This window comes from Diceros bicornis, chromosome 2 (assembly GCF_020826845.1).
Source record: "Diceros bicornis minor isolate mBicDic1 chromosome 2, mDicBic1.mat.cur, whole genome shotgun sequence".
Taxonomy (NCBI): domain Eukaryota; kingdom Metazoa; phylum Chordata; class Mammalia; order Perissodactyla; family Rhinocerotidae; genus Diceros; species Diceros bicornis.
The window spans coordinates 21,041,823-21,063,476 of record NC_080741.1 but is presented as its reverse complement, the minus strand read 5'-3'; the positions used below and the strand labels follow the sequence as shown (position 1 = coordinate 21,063,476).

Here is a 21,654-nt window from a genome sequence, read left to right as displayed (position 1 = left end):
CTCTAGCCTAGAATTCTTTCCTTTACTTACAACTTGCCCACCTGGAGATTGCCTATACATCCTTCAAGACTCAGGTTAAATGGGCTCAGTAAAAAAACTTTCTCCAGTTCTGCTGGGAAGAGTGAAGCACAGCCCCTCCTTTTCTAAGATATTCTGTCTGCTTCTAGCAAGGGCTCTTACTATATTGTATGTAGTAAGCCATTTGCTTACACGTCTACATATGTGCACCCATACGCACATGATGCTGGGTAGTCCTTGTTCGTTGTTCCCTCAGGCCCACCTTCAAGGCTGGCACAGGCTAATGTAGGAGTGGCCAATACCACAGGCAGATTGCCTACGGAGCACACCTCCTTTCTTGCCTCTACTCATCTCTTGACTGGGCCTGGAGGGTCCCCATATGTCCCAGTCATGGTCATTGTTACACTCGCCTTGTCCACAGATGCTTTCCTGTTTAAAGCTTCTCCTCAGAGTTCTTCCTCTTGCACTTGGTGTCATACAGACATAAAGATTTGATCTGAGGGTTGGTTGGTTTGGTAGTTTTTGTTGTTATTCCTATTGTGATGCACCAATCAATGGATGGACAGGTTATTTACCAAACTGAGAACAAACATCTCATCCTTTGCATTCCTAGACTTTGTTACTGTGGGCATTTCACAAAGCCAAGTCCCTAACTAGGTAGAAGATTAAGGTGATTAATTAGATGAAGGTATAGAAGATTGGGAACATTTGATGATGAAACATCTCCAAACAGTTTTATTCAAATGGTGTTGTAGTGGTAGTAGTGGTGGCTAGGGGGAACCCAGCCTGAGCCTAAATGGGTTCTCAGGTGAGTTTGGGCAAGTGTACTAAACACATGCATAAGGGTATACGATTGCAGGTATTTCCTTTTGGTCTGATGGGAACAGCCAGGGTCTGGCTCAGATGTTGCTGTCTGAACATGTGGGGAATGAACAGGACTTGCAGGCAATATTCTCTTGAGTACTAGGGTCTCAACAGCCTGCTCTGTGGCTTGGGTGACCAAGTGAGACACTGAGTGGGGAAGGAAGAGCTTGTTTCACTTCTGGGCAGACTGTAGCCTGGCTGCAGCCCAATGAGGCTTACAGAGAACTGAACCCTGTGAACCTCCAGGGAATGCTGCTCTTAGGAGTCAGCGCCATTGATGTAGACATTATTCATGGGTGCCAGTGCCAAATGATAAGAGAAAACAGTTTGTGAGCTCATATGAGACAGTCTACTCTCACCCCTTTGGTGAGCTCCTCCATTCCCATGGCTTCAAACACCACCTAGTTGCTGACAACTCCCAAATATTTATCCCCATTCCACTTTAGCCTCGTATATCCAATCGCCTATTTGACATCTCCATCTGAAAGTCTTGTGGATGTTACAGACTGAATGGATCTAAAGAGAGCTCACAAGCCCTGTCCCCAAAGCTGCTCCTCCCCAGCTCCATCAATCAACACAAAAGATCAAACCACAAACTTGGGTGTCACCTTGGTACCTCCCTTTCTCTCCCTCACCTCCCCTTTGCAATCTCATAACAAGCCTATTCAATTCTACTTCTAAAATAGTTAGTGAATCCTCCATCTTTACCTACAAACCCTGCTACACCATCCTCCCTTGCTTGGACCATTGCAATAGCAATTGAATTTGTGTCCACACGTTCGCTCTTGTTACCCTACAATCCAATTTCCTCATAGCAGTCAGAATTTTCTTCTTAAATGAAAACCTTATTTCACCCCAATGCCGGGAAGATGATTGTCTTCATTTGCTATTTTAGCCCGAGTGCCAAACATAAATAAAGCATACAGTAGGTGATAAATTTATGTAACTGAATGAGTGAATGCAGAGGTTGGGGCCTTCGGGGGCTGAGATGCTATTATGCAGATGAGGGCAAGAGATGGTGAAAATAGGGTTATTATATTTAGTAAGCAAAGGCTGGTGAGATCTAGGAGAAACTGGGTAGAGTAATTTCTTTTACAGGTGTGGAACTAGTGCCAGAGGCTAAGGGATTTGCCGGGGGTCACACAGCTCATTTGTGTCAGTACTGGGAATAGAATTTGGCCTGCTTGACTCTCAGTTCAGTGCTCTTTCCATTGTGTATTGGGAGTCTTAGCAGAGACATAGAAAAGAGGAATATGATTACCAAGCAAAGAGAAAAGGACTCTACAGGCTGAGTCCAGAGGGTAGGTGATGCCTGAAGGTCAACTTGTCAATAATAAATAACCCCCCCTGATGAAAGACTGAGACAGAGAAGCTCTTGTCCCTCAACGTATATGATCCTGCAGTAGCCTCATCTCCTTGACTTTCTTCTTCCACGTGTCCCACAGACAAGGGGTCAGAAAATACAGGATGGCTGACTTAGCAGACAAGAATTTGGGATGACCTGTGCCAATGGTGCCTTGCTCTCTTAAGTAGAAAGACTTCTTTCTGAACAAGAAATACTACCTGTGAGCTGACCTGACATATCTTGCCTATTTAACAGTGAATCTGCGTAAAATGAGGAGAGCGGTCTTTGGGGCCAGGAGGCATGTACAATAGCCATACATATTTTTGGAATTAGACCCTTGAACTTGTATAATATTATCTTCCAACAAAATTAATCCACATGATTTTTTTACTATCTATAGTCTTGTTACCTGAAAATGCAATCATGTTACCGCTGTTGTCCTTGTATAAATATGGACACAGATATTGATCTGGACAGGACTAAATGCAGAGATAATAGAGCTCTGCTTTGTCATCTTCTTTTGTGGAATTCCTTAATTCCTTTGATTATGAAGCAAGTTTATCCATATATACGTTGTGCGTGGAGCAGTTTTATAAGTGATAGGGACATAAAAATGAATTAGGTGGAGCATAGCCCTTCTGTGATGCTTATAGTCTCAATGAACAGAAAGAGCTGTACTCAAGTATTTATAGCATGAGGCAAAAACCGCACACTGCAGGCACTGAGGGTCTATCTGGCTCCAGACCTGCTCGGATTAACCTGCTTAAAATGAGGAGAATGGTCTTTGGGGACCAGGGGGCATGGTCAATAGCTGGATTTTAATTAAGGATTAGAAGCAAATTTTGTTTTGGAGACTCTTCTAAAGTTTCTCTTCAATGGCTTGAGAAACATTTCTAGGACAAACAGGGTCACTGGATTTTTATTCCTTGCTTTGTTTCTTAATGAATGCTAACCTCAAAGTTGGGTTGTTAAATAAATGTTAGAATTTAATTAAAACCTTAGAAACTTAGTTCTTCATTTTGGCTCTTATACCTGCTCTGAATAACAACATAAAAATTAAGGACTCTCCCTACACGCCCCCCAAAAAAGCTTGTAGAGATTTGGAATGTTACATAAGGGGTTTGGGTTGCTGGTGCAGGCTCTCCTCTCTAGGTAAAATGATAGAAATTTTGCTGTAACTTTGTGAAGAAATGTTAAGAGTTTTTAGCTCCTTTAAGTAAGTGAGTTGGTTATATCTTGATAGTATACCAAAGTTATCCACTTTTATTTTATTTATTTATTTTTGTGAGGAAGAGCTAACATCCAATGCCAATCCTCCTCTTTTTTTTTTTTTTTTGCTGAGGAAGATCGGCCCTGAGCTAACATCCATGCCCATCTTCCTCCACTTTATATGGGACACCGCCACAGCATGGCTTCACAAGCAGTGCGTTGGTGCATGCCCGGGATCTGACCCTGCAAACCCAGGGCCACCGAAACGGAGCGCGTGCACGTAACCACTTGCGCCACCAGCCAGCCCCCAAAGTTATCCATTTTTAAAAGCCTCTAAAAAAGGTCATGAAATGCTGTTGATAATTCGGTTGACATCTCAGGGGAAAACTAAAGGCATTTGCCCCATCTCCTTGTGCTTGGGTAGAGAAAAAGCTTTAATCCTTCAGAAGCAGGAGGAAAAGACTATCCTTATAGAATTTAAGACAGAGGGCAAAGATTCTTACCCACACCTGTGGGGGGGATTTATGTGATAATATATAAGTAACATTGACAGTTAAATTGCTGTGATAATATAAAACCAAACCTTAATATTTCTGATTATTAAATATGACATTAAAAGTTGAAATATTTTTTCATGGTAATTACAACAGTCTCCTCTATCTGAAGGGAGAAATTTAAAAAAATAAATAAAAAAGAGCCATTTATTTATGCAAAAAAGCCTTCAATAGTTTTCTCCATGCCTTAGTCCGTTTGGACTGCTATAACAAAATATCATAGACTGAGTGGCTTATAAACAACGGAAATTTATTTCTCACAGTTCTGGAGGCTGAAAGTCCAAGATCAAGGGGCCAGCAGATTCAATGTCTGGTGAGAACATGCTGCCTGGTTGCAGACTGCTGACTTCTGGTTGTGTCCTCACGTGGCAGAAGGGGACGAACTTTCTGAGTTCTCTTTTATAAGGGCACTAATGCCATTCATGAGGGCTCTGTCCCCTCATGACCTAATCACCTACCAAAGGCTCCCACCTAATAATATCACATTAGGGGTTAGGATTTCAACATATGAATTTTGGGGGGACACAAACATTCAGTCTGTGGCATTCCATAATCTGTAAGATGCCTGAGAATTGTAATTGATAGTGATACCAAACCTCTTAATCTCAAATTCATATGCCTGATATGCAGTAAGCCAATCACTGAGACACCAGTGCTTGGAGATGAAGAAAGGTTTATTTGAATTGACCAAAACAAGAAGGTAGGAGGATAGGTTCTCTCAAATCTGCTTTCCCAAAAGAAGAAAGCAGGGGGTATTATAGAGCTAAGGGGCTTGGCAAAAGGAGTTTCAGAGAAACGAAGGGGTAAATCCACGTCCAGATAAGCCCTTGGGCAATCTGATTTCTGGGCGTCAGCAGCGGCTGGGGGCTGGTTACCTAGTGATGGTGACTTCCTCGAAGGCATTCTTTTTCTTCTGCAAAACAAGCTCATAAATTCCTGTGACCCTTGAGTCACTCCTTAGGTTAAACAAGAAAATAGCAAAAGATTAACTTATTTTCATCTACGTCTGTGTTCAGAACAAGGTCAAAAGGTAACCATGTTCTTACTGAATATTTACAGTAACCCTTGGCTTCAATGGCTTGTATGAAGATTAATGGCTTTCTAGTCATCAGCACCTACTCTCATGTTCTTTCCCTCCCTCAAACCTGTCTTCTCTAAGAAAATAGCACCACCGACAACCAGCCTGTTATTCAGGCAGAGACCTAGGAGTCATCTTTGGTACTTTCTGCTCCCTTAGTCAATATCTAATCTATCATCAAGTCCTTTCAATTCTCTCCCTAAATATCCCTCCAATAAATCAGTCTACTTCTCTCTCTCACTAGCCTAGCCCAAGAGTCCATCATCACTTCTTGTCTGAAGTACCGTAATAGCCTTCTCATTGGTTTCCCTCTGTCCACTGCTGTCCTGTCTCATCAATTCTTCATACTACAGCCAGAGAGGTCTTCTAGAAACACAAACCTGACCATGAAACCCCCTAGCCCCATGCTTATCATCTTTCCTGGCTTCTACTTGCTTTTAGGACAAAGACGAAGTTCCCCAACATGAAGGGCAAGGGCCTTGTGTGGTCTGGCCCTGATTCTCTCTCCTGCTGCTTGCTTACCTTGCCTCCCTTTGCTCTCCGCTCCCAGCTACAGTACCCTTCCTCCACTTCTCCCTGTTTGCCTGCCACTTCCTGGCCAGGGCCTTTGTTCTAATTGTCCCCTCACTATCCTCTCTTAGTTAATATCTACTCTTCCTTCAAATCTTAATGCAATATTAACTCCCTTAGGGCGGCCTTTTCTGACTTTCCCACCTTGGTCCTGTCTCCCATTATATATTTTGAAGGCACCTTGTAACTCTGCTTTGCTGTACTTATCCCAGTAGCAATTTTGCATCTATTTGTGGGGCTGTTTGATTCCCAGTATGTCCTGGATGACTAGCAAAGTGCCTATTGGATGGAAGGAACTGAATACAAGTTTGTAGAATTGGTTCATGGGAGGCAGAGGGAGGAATTAAGCAGGTAATGAACGCTATCCTGAGACAGAAGTGCTTGAAAGAATCCTGGATGTTCGGCTCTGTGAGGAAGAATCTTAAGACTTGATTGTTTCTCTGTATGCATTTGTTTCTGTGTTTCACAAGACCCATAGGGCTAATTCATAGAAGAAAAACAGAGATGCATTTAGGAGGTTCCAGAGGAAACAACCATGACTAATGGGCAAAACTGAAGGGAGACATTGTGATACAATAACAAGGATGGAGTTTCTAAAAATGAGAGGTAGGGTATGTGACCCCTGCTTGGAGGACGTTGTAGTGATGGTTTCTACATCATGAAAGAGAAGATTGAATGACTTACCAGGCCCCTTCCAGCCCCAAGATTCTAGTGCAGTGAGCAGTGGAAAGATGGACAATTCACATACCTTAGGAACAGAGAGAGGGCACAAGTGCATCATTAGAATTCATTTGTTTTCTTTGGTTAGTGGTAGGTACTCCACAATCTGAGCATGTTGCTCTGAAATCTAAGGCCAAAGAAGGCAGAATAAAATGTCTTTGGAGATTCAAGCAGCATATAATCCTCCATCAAAAAAAGAAAATATAGCACCTCGGGTGAAAAGCTTATGCACTGGTGACTAGCTTTTCCGAGCCTGATTGACCACTGAACTACTTATACCCACAGTTTTATGGGTTTTATAACCCCCTCCAGTGTAAGGAATAAATAACTAAGTATATTTATGTAATCATTGATGGACAGGGATACTGAGAAATTTCAGGTTATCTTGTGGCACTTTAACCACTGTTGGGTTTTTTTTCTTAATATCAAACATTTTTTACCTTCAATTCTTTTTTTCCTGCACTTAATGCTCTTAACTTGCTGCTTATTATGGTCCCTTCTGAAGGTGTTCCATCCTTCTTGTTCATATTATCACAGCTGTGAAGTGTTAGACACGCCTGGGAGACACCTAGACCCTGAGTTGACTTTTGAGCTATTTCTAATCCTGTTATCTGCTTTTAAACTTTCCTAATCTACTGTGCTCAGATGCCTTTGAAACACAGGAGTCAGTAAATGGATGAACACCAAAACCTTTGTCTTTGAAATAAGCACATTAACTCAAATGTGAAACCCTTTTTTTGTGAACTACAGTGTAGCTTTTTGTGCAGATTCCTAAATTTGCTATCCTACTCCCCTTCTTAGACAGTTTTGTCTGCAACATTTTATTTGCTGACTTTTGTTCAGAATGGAAGATGACATATTTTCTCACCTTGTACAGACAGTTCCATGTCTTAACAGAAAAAAGAATGAACTTCCCCCATATGTTGTACTGCTCATAATTTGCTGTGAAGAGAGCAGGAAAAATGCTGGAGTTATTTCTTTCCTACTTATCCCAAAGGCAGCATATTAATAAGGCTATCTCAAGAAATACAACTTGGATTACACATTCAAGAATAAGGAATTTTAAATTTTTATTAAATGCCTTATATGTGCCAGGCACTTGGCAAGGTCCTTTACATATGTTTTCATTTAATATTCATAATAACCTTACAAAATTGGTGGTATTATCCCCACTTTATGGATGAGAGAATTGAAGTTTAAAGAAGTTAGATACCTTGGTACATCGTTCATAAATGATGGCAGTAAGATTTTAGCTCCAGGTTCGCCTGTCTGCTTGAGTCCACAGCCTGATTCATTGCCTCATACCGAGATACCTCCCATAGGTAGAGTCCCTTTCTCCCCTTCTTTCCCTCACTCTTTCCTTTCTTTTCTTTCTTCTTTCCTTGATATTAGATTTTCTTTCATTTATTGAGGATAAAGGGGTTAAAAATAAAACCACCATAACTACTGCCAGAAAGACAACTTAAATCCTTATAGGTGGAGAGCCATGTTTTTGAGAGGTTTGAAGGTTATTCAATTTGGGGGAACTTCTTTTAAGAAGAAGAGGGGCCGGCCTGGTGGCGTAGCGAAGTTCGTGCGTTCCACTTTGGCGGCCTGGGGTTCACCCGTTCAGATCCTGGGCGCAGACCTACTCATTGCTCATCAAGCCATGCTGAGGCGGCGTCCCACAGAGAAGAGCCACAACTCTACAACTATGATACACAACTATGTACCGGGGCTTTGGGGAGAAAAAAGAAAAAGTGGAAGACTGGCAACAGATGTTAGCGCAGGGCCAATCTTCCACACACACAAAAAAAGGAAGAATAGGGGCCGGCCTGGTGGCGCAAGTGGTTAAGTGTGCATGCTCCACTGTGGCGGCCCGGGGTTCACCGGTTCAGATCCCAGGCGTGCACTGATGCACCGCTTGGCAAGCCATGCTGTGGTAGTGTCCTATATAAAGTGGAGGAAGATGGGCATGGATGTTAGCCCAGGGCCAGTCTTCCTCAGCAAAAAGAGGTGGATTGGCAGATGTTAGCTCAGGGCCGATATTCCTCACAAAAAACAAACAGAAGAAGAATACCAAATTGTAAATATTAAATTAGATACAAAGTGAATATTAATTTAGAATGGAATAAGAAATCACAACAAATTACAAATTTGGATGACAAATACCACAAACCACAAAATCTAGAAGAATAAGTGTTTTTACTAATTAACTGATGTACCCTAAGATGTTTCGTTCCTACATTTTGGGTTGTAGAGTCTTTAATCACCACTTCATATGACAATGATTTTCTAACACTCTCTGAAGAGATAATTGAAAGATAATTCAGATACTCCTCTACCATAGTTAATTTATATTTGTTTTTTCTTAGAGTCTAGAAAAGTTCCATAGACTAGCTTCTGGCTCTGTTTTTCCTTTACCACTCACATACGTCAGATGCTGGGCACTATTGGACACATGTATATGAAGATTTCAGGCCTTGTGATTCAGTACAGTAGGTAGTAGGAATACTCCTGGGTGTCCTTCTCTACCAGGACAGCTAGCAGTAACTTAACCATACACAGACATGACTACAAACCACATTTATATACCCCACTAAATCCAAACGAAACCTACCCATATCCTTATTCCAACTTCCTTTAAGCCAGATCCAAAATTTTGCCCTTGGCCGCTCCAATGCTGCCTGATAGGAGAAGTGTGAAGGAGGAAAAGTCAGCAAAAAGAGTACTCGAAAATCAATTGAAGTTAAAATATCTTTTGCAAAGTATACCAAAACATAAGAGCGTGAGAACATTGCTAGAGTCTCTTTCAGGGCCTTAAAGGGGGCCTCTGCAAGAAAAGGGCCCTGAAACTTAAGCTTCCTTGGTTTCCAAGAAAATCCAGCTCTGGAGGGACGGTATAACAAAAAAATGGCGTTATATTATAATACACAACAGTCCACGCCACAGGGTGGCTTCAAAAGTAGTGTTGTATGAGGTCCTATTCTGAGCAGCTTGAGCTCCGCACCCCATTGAATGAAGTAGGGGACGTTTTTTCGGTGTATTTAGTTCCATAGTAACAGCACTATGGAAATAGAGATGTTCTGGTTCTGCTAAAACTCAAAGGGCCCCCACCCCTGTAAATATTTGCAAAAGACATTATTTGTAATGAGATTATTTGCAAATACAATAGACCTCAAAACTCCTACATTGGCCTAATTAATATTAAATACACCATTTACTATCCTTCCAAATAGGCCAGTTAACACACATAGAGAAGGAGCATGTTACTGCTGTTAAAGACTACACAGTAGAAAAGTTATACCAGCGCTAAAGAAAGGCTTTAAGAATTCATTAAGATATCATCAAGCTTTTGCAAACTCATCTGTTACTTGCAATTATAACATAGTTACTGTAACTTGTCTCTGGATAAAATCACCTTTATGTCGGATTTCTTCGCTGAATTTTGCTCATTGGTAATGTATTCAAATGCCCAGTTTTCTCGTGTATATCCTCCTCTTAAAAGAAACTCTTGGCTCATCTTACTCTCTTCCTTTGTTCTACGAATAACTGTCCTTACACGTACGCAGTCCTGCCCTGTACCATGAACCTTCTTATAAGGTTAGTTGGCCTACAACTACAGCTCAAAATAAATAAAGCGTATTATAGAAGTATTTTGGTCTTATATAACGACTGCATAGTTTATAATCAAATTGTTTAAAGTGATTGAATAGTGTGAAAATCTATTTCACTGCTGTTGAAAAACTACCCTTTTGCTCTGTCCTCAACATATAATTTCTGTATAATGTACTTAAAAATTTTTTCTGTAGCCTCTGAAATGTTACATAGTTCTTTTGTTTGTTTTCTTTTTAAGGGATGAAACTATTTCTCTGAGGAATACACTGTTTCAAGAGAATAGCATTTTCTATATACGAAGCTTTTTTTCCCCTTCTTTCATCTAACCGGTGCTGCTAAAGTCTGATGCACCTGGTCAAAGTAGCATTGTTCCAAAGGTCCTGACCTAGAATGAGAAAACAAAGGAGACTTCCCAGCTGGGAACACAACTGGAGCTCCATCGCCCCTGCACTGCCCCCTCCATTTTCTTCTCCGTTCCATGGCTATGCTGATGTCACGCTCAGAGTTACTTGAGAGGGGCGAAGTATGATCACTTTATGGTCTTAATGCCCCTTCCCCTGGTCTTTTAAAATAACTGATTTTAGGCCAACAAGTATCTACTCAAAGAAGTTCAAAGTCCTATTTGATTTAAGAATCCTGGAGGAGGTTTAAAATACTGATATACACTCTCACTCTGTTCTTTAGAGTTGAGGAGTATTAGAAATATTTTTAGATCAAAATATTTTTAGATCAAAGTTTTATGTTTCTTGTAAATCAGTTCTCAAACTTTAGCATGCATTGGAGTCACCTAAAGGACTAAACTATAGAATGCAGGGCCCTACCCTCAGAGTTGTTAATTTAGTAGATCTGAGATGGGGCCCCAGAATTTGCATTTCTAATGGTAAGGACCACAGTTTGAGAACCACTGATGTAGATCATTTGTTGACGCATATTTTCAAAATCAAAGCTGACAGGTGTTACCATACCATCTCAAGAATAGCACCTATGTTGGGGGCCAGCCCCGTGGCGCAAGTGGTTAAGTATGCGTGTTCTGCTGTGGTGGCCTGGGGTTCGCTGGTTTGGATCCCCGGGTTGGATCCCAGGCACGCACTGATGCACCGCTTGGCAAGCCATGCTGTGGCGGCGTCCCATATAAAGTGGAGGAAGATGAGGCACGGATGTTAGCCCAGGGCCAGTCTTCCTCAGCAAAAAAAAGAGGAGGATTGGCAGATGTTAGCACAGGGCTGATCTTCCTCACACACACACAAAAAGAATAGCACCTACGTCATTTAGAAGATGGAGAGTTGTCGCTAAAGCCGGGGGGATAATGATGATGATTTACACTTCACAGGTTCTTAACTGACCATTTTCAACGACAGCTGCCCCATGCCTAGTAGCATTACATAATGCTTAGTAATGCAAGAAATCATTCAACAGTGTCTTTGCTGTAAGAATATAATCTAAAGTATGTTCGTATCTCTTTAATTCCTTCTTTTGTAGCTGTTTACTGATGAAACTGATATGGCAACTGAGAATTTTAATTGTTGATTTAAATTATGGACTATAAAAAAGGTGTAAGAGTTATGTCCTCCATACTATCTAAAGCCATTATGAAGTCAGCATTAAAAACAAAATCTCAGTTTTTCCCTTGCCCCTACTCTGGTTAATATGTAAATATAATTATAAGGACTCAGAACAAAGAAAAATTTTACCACTTGGAAAGATGAAATCAGTGTTCCTAATACTGTTTAGTGGCTTTTAGATCCTTAGAACGTGTGTTTAATATGTATTTTTCAATAAAGCATGTTGATGAATATCTTAATTACCTAGTGAATAATCTCTCTAAAATGCCTGTCTGTGATTATTTGCTCTACGATTACACTCCCATTTTAGCAGTAATTTTCAACTCCGAGTAGATAAACCCAAGAGATTCTAGAACAGCTTCTGCCTAGATCGTGATTTCCCAAGTGATGATGTCCCAAGGTTAAATAAGAACAAGTGAATAGATGTAGACAATGACCAAGGATGTTTTAAAATCAAGTCCTTATTAATTAATACATTCTTTTTTTTTTGGTGAATTCTTTTTTTTTTTTGAGGAAGATTGACTGTGACCTAACATCTGTTGCCAGTCTTCCTCTTTTTCTTTTTTCTCCCTAAAGCCCCAGTACATAGTTGTATATCCTAGTTGTAGTTTCTTCTAGTTCTTCTATGTGGGAGGTCACCTCAGCATGGCTTGATGAGCAGTGAGTAGGTCCGTGCCCAGGATCTGAACTGGGGAACACTGCTAGGGCCACCTAAGCAGAACACATGAACTTGACCACTAGGTCACTGGGCTGGCCCCTAATTAACGCATTCTTGAATGTCATCAAATGAGCTCGAGGGGCAGAGATCTTAGGCTCAGGAATTAATGGCTATCAAGGTTGCAGGGTGCCGCATTGAGTTGAATGATGCAAGAATTTAACAAACAAAATGATAAACTATAAAAGGTAATTCAATAAACACGGCAGTTTATAATATATTTTCTAATAGGTCATTGTAGAAGCATTAAGGGAATTGAAGCCAAGATGGATATTTGACTCCTCGCTTTGACATTGAATAGTGAGAATTCTTGTGCAAGGAGCTTCACCTGTGTGAGTCTCAGCTTTGTCACCTATAAAAAGCAATTAACAGGATCTAGTCTACTTACTTTGTAGGGTTGTGAGGATTAAATTTAATTACGTACATGGGAGTGTTATGTCAACTGAAAAGCCCTAAACAAATGTGTAGTTTTATTGGCTGTTCAGTGAAAATTGACTCTCATTTCCTTAAAAGTAATTTAAAATCTTTAATCAAATGTGCAATGTTGGCATCTTTACCTTTCCAAGCACTTTTCCAGTGTTAAAATGAGCAACTTAGTCATTTAAACTAAGGAAGAATACATGTAGAGATTTTTTTTTTTTTAATATCATACCTTTTTAACTGCTCTAAATCAGAAAACAGAAGCAAATTGATGTGCAAACCTCAAAATAAATATCTTCGTCAAGTTTGTTGAAAAAAATGACTATGTCATACTTTAGGAAAGTGTAAACTTAATTTCATTTTAGCAATTTCATAGTAGAATCTATCACCAAGGTAGTCATTAGTTGAAGAATTAAACAAGAAAAAGCCTGGTGCCAGGACATACAACTACATAAGAAAGTAAAAATTCTAACATCTCACTAGTTTTCAAGAATAAAGTACAGTTACATAATTTAAAAATACTCCTAAGTAGAACTAAGAAAACCTTGTCAAAGGAGCTTCTGAAATTAATAGCCAGTTTTTTACTTTATATGCTAGTGTGGAAATCACTTCAAAAACAGACACACTCTCTTGTTTAGTCTTTTTGACTTACATCTTAGTCTGTAACTTTCTGTTAATTAACATTGCCTTTAGTATTTTAAGTAATTTATTTAACATTTTATCATTTGAATGTCATATTATACTGAATTCTTTTAACTTCTACAGGAGCAGCCAGAGCATCAACCAACTAACATTTAACCTATTTATCTAAAGTAAACTATTTTTTCTCATTTAATACTCTATCGGTTAGGATGCTTCCAGCTGCCAAAGTCACGGAAAATATAATTTGTTTATGGTCTCACATTAAAGGAAGTCCTGTGGTAGGACAGGCTCCAGAGTTGGTTGATTTGTTAGCTTAATTATGTATTACAGGACTTTGCTTCCTCTCATCACTACTTTGCCATCCTTGGTGTTGGCTTTTCCATGAGGAGGTGAGGAGGGAGGGGGAATAAGATGGCTGCAGTACCTCCAAGCATTCAGAACTATGGGGAAGAAAGGAAAGCTTGTTAAATCACATATTGCTGAGTCCAACCCCCAGACCTTCTGACTCAGTAGGTCTCAGGGAATCTGCATTTCTACTAAGTTCCCAAGTGATGCTGATGCTGCTGGTAGTGAGGGCCACACTTTGAGAAACACTAACTTCGACTAATGATCCTGGAGGGGAATGGATGTTTAAAGATCACTGGTAATGTTCATTACAAGAGGTACTTTATCATTTGGAATATAACAGAGTTCCTTTTACTCTCCTCATAGGGCCTGAATGCCATTTCTAGTTTGCCAGCTTCCTGTTAAACATTCTATAGTGGGACAGTGCACCAATATTCCTAGTAGTTGACACAGTAGCATTTTCTTAGAAAATAGTTTTGCATTCAACTGTTTGAACTTGGAACTGGTTGGGCCAGTTCAAGCTCTAAATTTGCACTTCAGTTTACTTGTTCTTGGCTTGTAGAAAGCTTTTTTTTCCTTTCCAGAATCTCCACTAATCCCCCCAAATATAAGATATTTGGCAAAATCAAATTATTTTGATATCTTCTGAAATAGGCTACACAAATATTGCTTTTTATAACCAAGAAAGCAAAAATGAAATTGCTTGAAGGTGTATTGTAAATGCTGCTAATCTAATTTTCCACCTGATTGTTATTTGTAGTGATGAATTTTCTAACCTAAAGGTTTAACAATTTGCTTGTGCTGCAAAAACTGCTTCCTGCCAACTTGTAATTCTCCTTCTCTATCATCTATCTGGCAAACCACCTTGGCAAATTGCAATTCTCTCTTCTCCATCATCTATCTTGCAAACCATCTCTTTGGTGTGGGTTTCTTATTTTGTGTAGCATGCTCAGTGGGAGTACGGTTTGTTTGTATGATTGTCCAGGGCTAAACTTCAGGATCCTCATGAAGGCTTGGGCAATTTCTAAAGCTGGGGATCTCCTGTTCTAATTTATTATCATAATGGCATTTTTGTGCCTTTTTTCTCATTTGTTCTCACAATAGGAAGCACAGTGGAGAGAGAGGATTTCTGCAGGGGGCCTGGGGGGACCTGGGACAAGTTCAGGCAAAGATGCAAGCTTTGCAAAAAATATTTCCGACATCTAGAAAATCTAGACATCCAGAAAATGGTGGGGTAGAAGACTTTTAAGTGCAAAACATACCATTTTGGAGGTCTGAGGAAATGCAACGTTTTCCAAAGCTTTCTCAGACCCCAATGTGCAGCCGAGTAAAGAGAGACTGAAAATGTTTCTGAGGTGAAATTGAGAAAGCATTTAAATGGAGGGAGGAGGCCTGGGCTATTACTGCAAACACAGCAGGCGGGCAGCAGACATGCTATGGAAACTGTCTGGTAGTTTCAACTATTTATGACAACCAACCCACCAGCAAGGCTTTCAAAGTTAGCAGGAGATCCTGGCCAGTGGCAATTTAACTTAATTGGCTATTTTAAGGCCTATTGCTTATACCGGGTTTCCTAGCTGTCTTGTCCAAGAATTCAGAGTAGATTCTTTGATCCCTAAGGTAATAACTGAAGACTGTGCTGGAAATTATAGTGCTTTTGACTTTGCCAGGTATTGATATGCATGCCGTCACAATCCAAAGCACAAGCTCAGCTGAAATTTCCTATGTGCATGGAAGCAGCCACCTCAACATTGTTATCTTTTCATTTCAAATGGTTACCTGGGCTCAAAATCCAGGTGTGAAATTTCATCTGCTCTGAGCACTGCTCAATTTTTAACACTTCTTGCAATGATTAGGACTTATTCCCTTTCAGATCAAGTTGTTTTAGCTAACACCTTTGCGTTTTGGAGATGTAAGTTCATTTTTAAACCTTTGAAAAATCCCTTAATTCTTCTTTGCTTTACAGAGAAAGTAGAAGCTCATGTTTTAGTTTGATCATAGGAAGCAAGCAGCAAAGTCAAAGGTGGGATTGTGTTTATTCATTCAAAAACAAATATTTATTTATAATGACCATTTTCCAGATTACCCACTTATTCAATAGGTCTTTAATACATATTCACTACGGACAAAATATTTTGGGGCCAGAGATGAATTATGCCAGTTTGGAAACTAGACAGAATACCTTTTAAATGGTACATTTTTATCTCAAAACAAATCTTGGGGTGTATGTAACATGGAATATTGTGTATCTATTTTCCATGGAAATAATGAAGTCCGGAGTTGACTTTTGGACATGGGGCTCACACTCACTTTGCACTTCCTCCTTCCCTTTCTTATCCTCACCTGCACCCCCACCTATCCTCACCTCCAACCGGAATATTGGTAATACATACCAAAGATCCTGAACATCACAAGCTCAGAACCCGTTGAATGGGGACACGAGTCATACTTGAAATAAATTTCTTTAAAAATAAAAATCAAGAGTACGCTTTAATTTCTCTAGTTTCTTCTGCTCAGTTTCATCAAATGTTTCATGTCTAGAATGCTAGCAAGTGTAAAAGCTATGGAATTTTGTGGGCTGATAAAATATTTGTAAAGTACTTGGGTATCTGTGCGCTATTAAAACCAACCAAACACAGATGGTTCATTTTTGAGCCCATTTGATTATTTTTTTTAATTTTATTTATTTATTTATTTTTTCCCCCAAAGCCCCAGTAGATAGTTGTATGTCATAGCTGCACATCCTTCTAGTTGCTGTATGTGGGACGCGGTCTCAGCACGGCCGGAGAAGTGGTGTATCAGTGCGCACCAGGGATCCGAACCTGGGCCGCCAGCAGTGGAGTGCGCGCACTTAACCGCTAAGCCACGGGCCGGCCCAGATTCTTTTTTTTTTTTTTTTTCGTGAGGAGATCAGCCTTGCCCTAACATCTGCCAATCTTCCTCTTTTTTTTTCTTTTTTTTTTTTTTTTTTTGCTGAGGAAGACTGGCCCTGGGCTAACATCCGTGCCAATCTGCCTCCACTTTATACGGGACGCCGCCACAGCATGGCTTGCCAAACAGTGCATCGGTGTGCGCCAGGGATCCGAACCGACGAACCCTGGGCTGCCGCAGCGGAGCGCGCACACTTAACCGCTTGCGCCACCAGCTGGCCCCGGAGCCCATTTGATTCTTATTCTTGCTTCCAATTTTCACTCTTCTGGCACTGCTAAAACATAGAATCAAGCAGATTTACAGCAATTCTGGCAGGTGGTTGTTAGACACTCATTTCATATGACACTTCTTGCAATAAGACTATTTCCCCAAACTTGACCCTTAGCATATCCTTTATCCTATAAAAAAATACTTCTGTTGTTCTGTTGGAGTGGGTTAGCTTATAAAAATAAGTGTTGCATCTTCATATGCTTTTAAAATATCCAACTTAAAAAATGACAACTTCTTTTCTAACAGCTAGGTAAAATTCCTTAACTATTAACCTTTGGTCCTTAAAACCTTTGGTACTTAAAACAATGTTAAAATAGACTTTAAAATAAGACATTAATTGAAGAAAGATTTTAAAATAACCTTTTCCAAGTTAATTTTTAAATCCTAGAGGGCTACACATTCCTTTATCATCTGGGTTTATAAAAATGCCAGCTATCGAATTTGATATTAAAAACAAGATGCTTCACATCCTTTGTGTAATAAGGCATGGTATAAATAAAATCAGAACATCGTGACCATTCTTCCTCAATCTTCTGTTTGTAATAGTTCCCACAACCACAGATGCCTGACAAATTTCCCCTCTATTGCTCATATGTGACCCCTTTTTGCATCAGATATATTTAATTTTGTAGGTTAAATATTCGGAACAAAACGAGAGTAGAATAGATTTTGAGCATTGATTTCCAAAGAAGAAATAAGAGGAAACTTGAACATAGTACATTTCATTGTCATGGATCTCATCCTAGCTAGCTAATAGTCCATGCTTTTGCTTGTTTCTCTGTATGATAATCTTATACTTTTACAATGCTTATAATTTAAAAGCTGTCTTCACTGTATCAGATCCTTGCAACAACCTTTTGAGAAAAACAAGGGTAGTTATGCCTGTATCTATATCTAAAATCTCATAATATATGTATGTATATATATGTGATGCAGTGTATATATATTTTAGACCCCTTCCCCCAAGATGAGGAGGTAGAGATTGCTACACAAAAGTCTCATGGTAGGTTAGAGGAGGAGATGCTGGGAGAAGGAAGAGGATTTCTGAAGCTTGTGGCCAACGCATTCCCCACTGCTCTGGCTTGAATAGTGTTAATAAATGCTCTTTCATATATATAGAAGTCAAAGTTGATGCTACTAATGTTGGCTAACTTGGTAGAGGAGGTGTATAGGCATAGAATAGAGGATCGCTCTGTAGAGGTATGTTGATGAGGCTGAAGGATCAGTTAAGCAGTTGGACCAGCTATCCTTAAAGGTTTTTTGCTGCTCCCAAGCCTAGGAATTTGTGAGATGACTGATACTGGATTAAGAATGAAGTATGTAACAATTTTTCCGGACAAAGCTGGTTTTATCCAGTTACTTTTTTGGCTTAGCAGTAGGAACAATGGCTTTCACAATTTAGGCAACCAAAAAGTAAAATTCCAGAGTAAGCTACTTTAGGTATAAGCTATGGAGTGATAAATCTTTGGGGGAGTTAATTATGGATTCAGTGTTAATGCTGGGGTACTGCAGTGCACAACAGATTAATTCTGAAAAATTGCCTTAAAATGTTTGAGATAATTAAAGCAATCCAATAATAAAATCTGTACAGTGATATTATCTTCTATTTTGTGAAATCATACATTAATTTCAAATAATGTCTATATCGTATACATTTCCTACTTTTGATGCTTTCTTATGTTTTTAATTTGATGCTGTGGTGTCAAGGTCCAAAAAGTGTAGTAACTAATAATCATTACAAATTGATTACATTGAGCAAGAGACAGCACATTCATTGTTGTAAAATCATAGGCTTATAACACCACTGGTAGACGAAAATCACTAAGCATGCAAGAAAAGGGTGGGTTGTGAATATTAACTCTGATGCTAGAAATCTACTTCATCCTGATTTTTATGGTGTCCCTTTTGAAATTTTAAAGTGACCTTGCTGAATTAAATCCCAATGTTTCTTAAAATCTAAAAAGCTGTCCAGGATTTTTGATCCTAGACTAGTTCCACTTACTTAGGACCAAACATAGGGAAACAGGCAACCCCGCTCATTTGTTTATTTTGACACTGAACATGTAATCAGAGAACATCTTGGGATATGCTACAGGACCTGCGATAAGAGGTTAATTTTTTAATGCGTATAAGTGTTGATGGGGAAAAATACCTCTAACATGTAACAGGACTTTTCTTTTGTGGTCTGAAGTTCTTTGGAGGATGCGCTCTAACGCAGCAGATGTACACCTGCCCTCTAGTGGATTTGGGTGCAAGAGGACTTGGGTTCAATGTCTCCTGCGTTTGGCTTACCAAGGCTTATTCAAATCAACCGTCAGTCAAAACTCACTTATTGGAGGTCTGAGTTGGGTACTGAACAAGTGAAAGGTTCAAACGGCAAAAGACATAGCTAGTGGCCGAAAGTAATGCCCATTCTTCAGCTTCCATCTCTGGATGCTGGGTTTCTAGCTGTTCCAACCTCTCGGGTTCCACACCCTTAAAACGAATGAAACAGGTTGAATCCTCCTTTGAGCTCTCTGAGGCTGATCTTTGCCCTCACATTATACACGGGCACTGAAGCCGACCCGTTACCGGGACAGAACTTTGGGAAGTCGCCCCGCGACGACCCGCTCCCGCAGTTAGAGCAAAGCAGCCGTCTCTGCGCAAAAACAGGGGTCTGCAAGTGAGGATGCGAGGTCCCAGTAAGAACCCCAGCGCCCCTCTGCGCTCGCCCCTTCCCTCGGCGGTCCTCGCGTCGCCTGCCGAGATTGTGACGGCCACCCCAACAGGAGGGGCTTCCCCTGTCGCCTTTGTTAAGGGCGCTCAAACACCTCGGCGACAGCGACCATGATTTTGCCTACCCGCTGGGTGCGACCCGGCGGCTGCCTCCTGAGAATGCGTGGCCAGCGCAGGGGAGCGAGCGGGTCTTCGACCCTCGCGCCCAGCGGGTGCGTACAAACGGGCGGGCACCGTCCCCGGGGGTCAGCGAGGAGTCTCCACAGAGCAGGTAGGCCCGGGGCTGGCAGCTGGCCCCACGTGCCCTGCTACCGGACTGCTCCGCTTCCAACCAGAACCCATTCGGCGCAGGCGGCTCGGCCTTCACTTCCGCCGTCCACGCCTGTGCGTGCGAGTGCGCGTGCGCGCGCGCCTCTCGCAGCGGAAGTAGTAGCGACAAAGCTCGGTTCGCGGCGGGCCCGGGAGTGCGGGGCGCGCCGGGGCGGCGGGCGGCGGGGAGGGCCCCAGCGCAGGAGGCGGAGGCGGGAGCGCACCAGCGCGGCCACGCCGAGCCGGCCGGCCCGATCGTGACTGGTCCCCTCACCTCCTCTCCCTTCCCCTCCCCGCCCGCCCTCCTTCCCGTTCGCTGCCTCCTCACGCCGGGAGCAGGCTCCCGCCTTAGCGCCGCCGTCCGGCGAGCCGCTCCTTTTCTCCTGAGGCGCGCGGGGCGCTCCCGTGAGCCCCGCGGGTGAGTCCCCCGCAGCCTGGAGGACGGGGGTCCGGGGCTTGGGGAGGACACCAGTATTACCTACTAGCCGCTACCCCCACCCCCAATTTCCAGAAACTTCCAGGTCCTGAGGGAGGAGGCTGTCCGGGGATACCCTGGCTGGGGAGTGTCTCTCGGGCGCCGCCCAGCCGGCTTGTGCTGGGGGCGTTGCGGGTGGTCGAGGCGGAGGGCGCGGGGTCTGGGGGCTCCCTCCTCGCCCCGTCTCTCGTCAGCGCCGCTTCTCCCGGTTTCTCTTGCAGATGCTGCTGCTGCTAGGGGTGGTGGGAGCAGCCGTGGGACGTGTGGCCGGGAGCGGGGGTGACAGCCTGGGATTCCGGGGGCTTCTCTTCCTTGTCCTCCTCCTCTCCTCTCTATTCCCCGTGTGGCCGTGGCTGACACTAAAGACTTTGTAGCCATCAATCCAAGTGCAGTTTCGATGGAAAATGAAGGTAAAGGCCCCTGGCAGATGGGTTGCAACGCGGAGTTGAGGGTGTGGTGGTTTGCTCTTAAGTTGTCTTTCTCTTCCTCGCTTTTTATTTTCTTTATTTTTTCCTTTGTTTGTGAAGTGTCCAAGGAATTGCTTTCTTAGGATATCTAGCTTTTATTTTGGTAACAGAGGGCATTTCGGAAATTAAGGTTTTTGGGGGTGACTGAGCTTGAGTCTGCGTTCCTGAGAATCCTGCTTTCTTCAGCTTAGGAAATGGAAGGGAAGTTTTCATTTCAGATAGCATCTATGCTTGTTTAAATAGCTATTTGAAAGGAATCACTCGAGGGGAAGTGGAAATGGGGAGGGAAGGGGATGGACTGCATCTCTGGGTATTTGCATATCAAGCCTTGATATATGGTATGTGACTGGATTCGTTTATAAGAAAGAAAACGATATTTTATTAAATGCACCTTTGGAAAAAAACTCACTGTTTTTCAATTCACAAAAAACAACTTTGAATTTAACGAAATGTTATGACGTGATTTCCTTTCTTAAAGTTCCTCTATTTCAAAACATCATTTAGAGGGTTGACGGTGGAACCTGTTTGTCCACTGTACACTTTGAACGCACTAGATGATCATTCACAGGTTACTTGATTCCTTTGGCGTGGTTAAAATATTTAATGCTTTTCATAGACAGCACAGATTATTTTTTAAAAGCGTTGAGCAACTCTGAATAAATTATTTTTTTCCCTCCTGAAACAACCACAGTTATTGTTTGGACTGACTTCTGACTCGTGATAATATCTTTTTTTTTCTTCCTTTTTTTTTTGTTTTTTACAAATTACAGTTAGTCCTCTTGTATGTTTTGGTCTTTAAAATCTCTATCTGATACAAAGGAACTGCAGTTGGGCTTGCTGGCTGCTTT

The 21,654-nt window shown here is 41.5% G+C and overlaps 1 protein-coding gene across 4 annotated transcripts in view; it reads left to right on the top strand.

Annotated features, from left to right (window-relative positions):
- The window catches only part of ATP2C1 (ATPase secretory pathway Ca2+ transporting 1), a 144,512-nt gene that overhangs the window by 2,759 nt on the left and 120,099 nt on the right, over window positions 1-21,654 (top strand). The window contains exons 1-2 of one of the 4 annotated variants that reach the window (XM_058553208.1): window positions 20,058-20,282; window positions 20,561-20,749. The exons of 2 other annotated variants lie outside the window; for them this stretch is intronic. In XM_058553208.1, the coding sequence (XP_058409191.1) occupies window positions 20,744-20,749 (6 nt within the window). In that variant the 5' untranslated portion in view covers window positions 20,058-20,282; window positions 20,561-20,743. Of the gene's footprint in view, window positions 1-20,057; window positions 20,283-20,560; window positions 20,750-21,654 lie in introns of those variants that run through there. One more of the 4 variants, XM_058553224.1, reaches the window with a different exon arrangement.